Source organism: Salmo salar, chromosome ssa04 (assembly GCF_905237065.1).
Source record: "Salmo salar chromosome ssa04, Ssal_v3.1, whole genome shotgun sequence".
NCBI lineage: Eukaryota > Metazoa > Chordata > Actinopteri > Salmoniformes > Salmonidae > Salmo > Salmo salar.
Window position 1 is genome coordinate 30,987,918 of NC_059445.1, and position 6,000 is coordinate 30,993,917.

At 47.4% G+C, this 6,000-nt stretch overlaps 1 protein-coding gene across 5 annotated transcripts in view; it reads left to right on the plus strand.

The window, feature by feature from the left end:
* The window catches only part of LOC106602826 (stromal interaction molecule 1), a 105,773-nt gene extending 100,192 nt beyond the window's left edge, over positions 1–5,581 (plus strand). For all 5 annotated transcript variants that reach the window (XM_014195730.2, XM_045716807.1, XM_045716808.1 and 2 more), the window contains 2 exons: positions 2,095–2,158; positions 5,004–5,581. In XM_014195730.2, coding sequence (XP_014051205.2) covers positions 2,095–2,158; positions 5,004–5,424 — 485 coding nt within the window. In that variant the 3' untranslated portion in view covers positions 5,425–5,581. The remainder of the gene's footprint in view (positions 1–2,094; positions 2,159–5,003) is intronic.
* The last annotated feature ends 419 nt before the right edge of the window (positions 5,582–6,000 follow it).

Sequence of the window (6,000 nt, forward strand, 5' to 3'; positions counted from 1 at the left end):
AGGTTCACACTGAGCACATGTGACAGACGTGACAGAGTCTGGAGACGCCATGGAGAACGTTCTGCTGCCTGCAACATCCTCCAGCATGACTGGTTTGGCGGTGGGTCAGTCATGGTGTGGGGTGGCATTTCTTTGGGGGGCCGCACAGCCCTCCATGTGCTCGCCAGAGGTAGCCTGACTGCCATTAGGTCCCGAGATGAGATCCTCAGACCCCTTGTGAGACCATATGCTGGTGCGGTTGGCCCTGGGTTCCTCCTAATGCAAGACAATGCTAGACCTCATGTGGCTGGAGTGTGTCAGCAGTTCCTGCAAGAGGAAGGCATTGATGCTATGGACTGGCCCGCCCGTTCCCCAGACCTGAATCCAATTGAGCACATCTTGGACATCATGTCTCGCTCCATCCACCAAAGCCACGTTGCACCACAGACTGTCCAGGAGTTGGCAGATGCTTTAGTCCAGGTCTGGGAGGAGATCCCTCAGGAGACCATCCGCCACCTCATCAGGAACATGCCCAGGCGTTGTAGGGAGGTCATACAGGCACGTGGAGGCCACACACACTACTGAGCCTCATTTTGACTTGTTTTAAGGACATTACATCAAAGTTGGATCAGCCTGTAGTGTGGTTTTCCACTTTAATTTTGAGTGTGACTCCAAATCCAGACCTCCATAGGTTGATAAATTGGATTTCCATTGATTATTTTTGTGTCAGCACATTCAACTATGTAAAGAAAAAAGTATTTAATAAGATTATTTCATTCATTCAGATCTAGGATGTGTTATTTTAGTGTTCCCTTTATTTTTTTGAGCAGTGTAGTATGTATAAGCTGGAAGTAGAAGCCTAAGTGTTGTTGTCCATTAGTTTAGTCCAAACAGGAGAGGGGTGGTAGGGTTAGGGGAAAATAATAAGGAAAATCAATTTTTTTTATTTTTTTGATTAAAAATAATATATGTGTGTGTATATATATATATATATATATATATATATATATATATATATATATATATTTTATATATACTGTATTTACAAAATAATATATGGGAAATTGGAAATTATGCAGACAATGACATTGATGTGAACTACAATCTGATCTGCAATATTAAAGCTGACCTACCCCTAAAAAAAAATTCTAGAATAAAAATACTTAAAAGGAACTGTTGGCACAAGATGGAGGGAAAGTTGGAGCATAACTAACAAAATTACCAGTAACGAAAAGGTACGCTTAATCCAGTATAAACAAATGTATAAAATGTTTTATTCAAGAGACAAAATTCATGAATTCTACAGCAGAATGACAGAGTCATGTCTTAAGTGTAAAACTAAGATTGACTCAGTAATCCATACTTTCTTGGAACGCTATGAAGTCCAAAAACGATGGGCGGAGCTAGAAAGCTGGCTGTCAGAAGTATTACAATGTAAATGTAGTTTTATTCCGTCTGTCTGCATATTTCAAGACATGGCATTTGAGGGTGCAGTGAGATACCCAATGGGCTGGACGATTCTCTTTTCATTGCTCATCTTGAAAAAACGTATACTAAAGCATGGAAATCAAACAATCCGCCATCATTAACACATTGGAAAATTTTTATAATTTATTATTGAAATAGCATGGGTGACCGAGGAGAACTAATTGGTACAATTTAAGGCCAAGTGGCAAACAATAATGGGGGCACTAGGGATGGGGGTGTGAGCATGCGTGTCTGGACAGATGAGATGTAGTCGTTTGTGTGCGTCTGTATGTTTTTGTTCTTATGTATATGGCTGTATTTGGAGTGAAAAAAATACAACAAATAAAATATTATATTTAAAAAAATAATAATACTGCAAACTTTACTGCAAACATACATGGGACTCTGTGTGCTAAGGACTTTAGTATTTTTCCAGCAGTGCAGTTGAGTCTGGCTCTGCATACTCCCACCTCCAATCTCAGCTTCATTATGCCTAAACACTCCCAGGCTTTATCAGTACAGATATACCCTAATATCACATTCCTCTCTGTGGAGGATTATACTGTATTTGTGTGTCATTGTGATCAGTGTCCATGTGTGTCTGCAGTATACAGTGTATAACGTTTTTGTGTTCCTTTCTTCCTTTAGCTCCCAACCTGATGCCCCTGCGACAGCGCCCGGGAGACCCCTCACTGGCCCTGGGCTTTCAGAGGTTGGTAGAGGGGCTGGGCTCACCCGGAGGTCTTCAGGGCAAGGGATGTGGTCTATAATCTTCCTGCCCACCCCAGCCCCACGCTCACCAGTTTCGCAGCCACTCCATTGGCCAGCTGGAGTTCCTTCCAATGCCTTCTCTCTCTTCCTCCCTCTCCCATCCCTCCCCACTCGCTGTCCCCCCCCCTCCCCGTCCATCCATCCGTCCGTCCTCTGAAGGCACTTGTTTTTCCACTCCTCCCATTTCCAGTCTCTGGAGGCTTTGTCTGATCTCCCACCCACAGGGGGCGCTACAGCCAGTCCATAACGCTCTGGCAGCTTTATGTACACACACACACATTCACAGCCAGATCCCAACGCTTAGACTCATGCAGCTTTGGGTACACACACACACACACACACACACTCACAGCCAGATCCCAACGCTTAGACTCCTGCAGCTTTGGGTACACACACACACACTCACAGCCAGATCCCAACGCTTAGACTCCTGCAGCTTTGGGTACACACACACTCACAGCCAGATCCCAACGCTTAGACTCCTGCAGCTTTGGGTACACACACACACACACACACACACACACACACACACTCACAGCCAGATCCCAATGCTTAGACTCCTGCAGCTTTGGGTACACACACACACACACAAACTCACAGCCAGATCCCAACGCTTAGACTCATGCAGCTTTGGGTACACACACACACACTCACAGCCAGATCCCAACGCTTAGACTCATGCAGCTTTGGGTACACACACACACACACACGCTCAGCATGACTTGGAACTTGGATGAGCTGGCCCAGCTTGACCCATGCATGTTTCTCATATATGTCTCTCTTATGAGATGTTTAATCTGTAGTTGCTCATTATATTTTTACATGTTAGTCATTTAGCAGACACTCCTATCCAAGACCGACATCCAGTAGTGAGTGCATACATTTTCATACTTATTTTCCATACTGGTCCCCCATGCCCTACCAACTGAGCCACATGGGACTAGTATAGTCTCACACTTCATTTGTTCATCTTCTAGCCCTCCATCCATCTTCTTCCCTTCTCTTTATTCTCCCCTCTCCATTTCTTACCTTGGCTCCCTCTCTTTACCTCCCCTATCCCTCACCCCTCTCCCTTTACCTACCCCTTCCCTCACCCCTCTCCCATTACCTCCCTTATCCCTCACCCCTCTCCCTTTACCTCCCTTATCCCTCACCCCTCTCCCTTTACCTCCCCTCTCCCTTTACCTCCCCTATCCCTCACCCCTCTCCCTTTACCTCCCCCCTCCCTCACCCCTTTCCCTTTACCTCCCCTTTCCCTCACCCTTTCCCTTTACCTCCCCTACCCCTCTCCCTTTTACCTCCCCTATCTCTCACCCCTTGCCCTTTACCTACCGCTTCCCTCACCACCCTCCCTTTACTTACCCCCTCCCTCACCCCTCTCCCTTTTACCTCCCCTATCCCTCACCCCACTCTATTTACCTCCCCTATCCCTCACCCTTTCCCTTTACCTGCCCTATCCCTCACCCCTCTCCCTTTTACCTCCCCAATCCCTCACCCCTTGCCCTTTACCTACCCCTTCCCTCACCACTCTCCCTTTACTTAACCCCTCCCTCACCCCTCTCCCTTTACCTCCCCTATCTCTCACCCCTTTCTCTTTACCTCCCCTTTCCCTCACCCTTTCCCTTTACCTCCGCTATCCCTCACCCCTCTCCCTTTTACCTCCCCTATCCCCTATCCCTCACCCCATGCCCTTTACCTACCCCTTCCCTCACCCCTCTCCCTTTACCTACCCCCTCCCTCACCCCTCTCCCTTTACCTCCCCTCTCCCTTACCCCTTTCTCTTTACCTCCCCTATCCCTCACCCCTTTCTCTTTACCTCCCCTTTCCCTCACCCCTTTCTCTTTACCTCCCCTTTCCCACACCCCTCTCTCTTTACCTCCCCTTTCCCTCACCCCTTTCTCTTTACCTCCCCTATCCCTCACCCTTTCCCTTTACCTGCCCTATCCCTCACCCCTCTCCCTTTTACCTCCCCAATCCCTCACCCCTTGCCCTTTACCTACCCCTTCCCTCACCACTCTCCCTTTACTTACCCCCTCCCTCACCCCTCTCCCTTTAGCTCCCCTATCTCTCACCCCTTTCTCTTTACCTCCCCTTTCCCTCACCCTTTCCCTTTACCTCCCCTATCCCTCACCCCTCTCCCTTTTACCTCCCCTATCCCCTATCCCTCACCCCATGCCCTTTACCTACCCCTTCCCTCACCCCTCTCCCTTTACCTACCCCCTCCCTCACCCCTCTCCCTTTACCTCCCCTCTCCCTTACCCCTTTCTCTTTACCTCCCCTATCCCTCACCCCTTTCTCTTTACCTCCCCTTTCCCACACCCCTCTCTCTTTACCTCCCCTTTCCCACACCCCTTTCTCTTTACCTACCCTATCTTTCACCCCTTTCTCTTTACCTACCATATCCCTCACCCCTTTCTCTTTACCTACACTATCCCTCACCCCTTTCTCTTTACCTCCCCTATCCCTCACCCCTTTCTCTTTACCTACCCTATCCCTCACCCCTTCTCTTTACCTACCCCCTCCCTCACCCCTCTCCATCCCTTAATCCTGTACGTGCCCCCCCGGCTAACTGCATTTATCTGTAGATCTAGATTCTAGTGTAAACATCTGATTTCAATTTGCTGTAGAAAGCTTTTGATAGTTGCTTTTTTATAAGCTTGTTTTTGCTGACAATTATTTTATGTATCTTGTCAGCCTAACCTCTCTCTTTCTCCCTATCCCTCTCTCTCTCACCTACTCTCGCTCTGTCGCTCCCTCTCTCTCTTTCTCTTCTCTCCATCCCTCAGGGATCTGAACCGGTCTGACTCAGACTCCTCCCTCTTCCTGTCCCAGAGCGAATCACAGCGCACCTACATATCTAAGCCCCTCCCACCAAAGCCCCTCCCCCAGCAGGGCCACAGCTCCAATGAGAGCAGGGCTCCCATTGACAGCCCCATGATTATGTCATACGGCCTGGAGAAGAGCTCCAGTCTCGGGGAGCTCCGCGGCGGAGGAAGTCCCGCCCTCGCCCCTGCTTACTCCACACACTCCCTATGCCCCGCCTCCTTTGACCCTGATGTGCGGTCGGGGAAGGGGGACAGCCGTGTCCCCCACATGCAGGCCAAGAAGAGTCCCCTGGAAGAGGACAGCTGTTTCACGGGCGAAGAGATCGACTCGGGCAACGGGCGCAAGAAACACACCTTCAAGATCTTCAAGAAGAGGAAGTAGGCGTAAAATCACAGGGAGGCACCACAGAGGAAGAGCTACATTCCCGTTGTTCACACTATAGGCTAGCATACCACTTAGAATAAACCAGTGTATTGGGCATGCATTCGAAGGGGTCTACAACTAGTATGAATATTAGAACATGGCCGTGGAATAAGAATAAATAAGTGACATGGTCTAAAGACATATAAATAAATTACATGAATTAAAGAAAAAAAAATAAGTTACATTGACTAAAAACAAAAAAATAAGTTACATAGACTAAAGAAAAAATAAATAAGTTACATGGACTAAAGAAGACCTAGTTAAATGGCATTTACATGGATGCGATTCTTGTCTAATGCCTTATCGGAGATGTCTCTCTCTGGACATAACAGTTCAAATAGACAGACAGACTCCCACTCTTTTCTAATAGTTATTTGCTTTTATACGGCATTACCGCTGTAGCTTAAAAACAGAGTCGGCCAAGCCTTGAAGAAATGTCTTAAGCTTTAAATGCGAATGCAGCAATAATTAAAGATATTATTTATAAAGTTGTTTGTGACCATTCAGGCCAGCAAGGTTTTATTTGATATTATT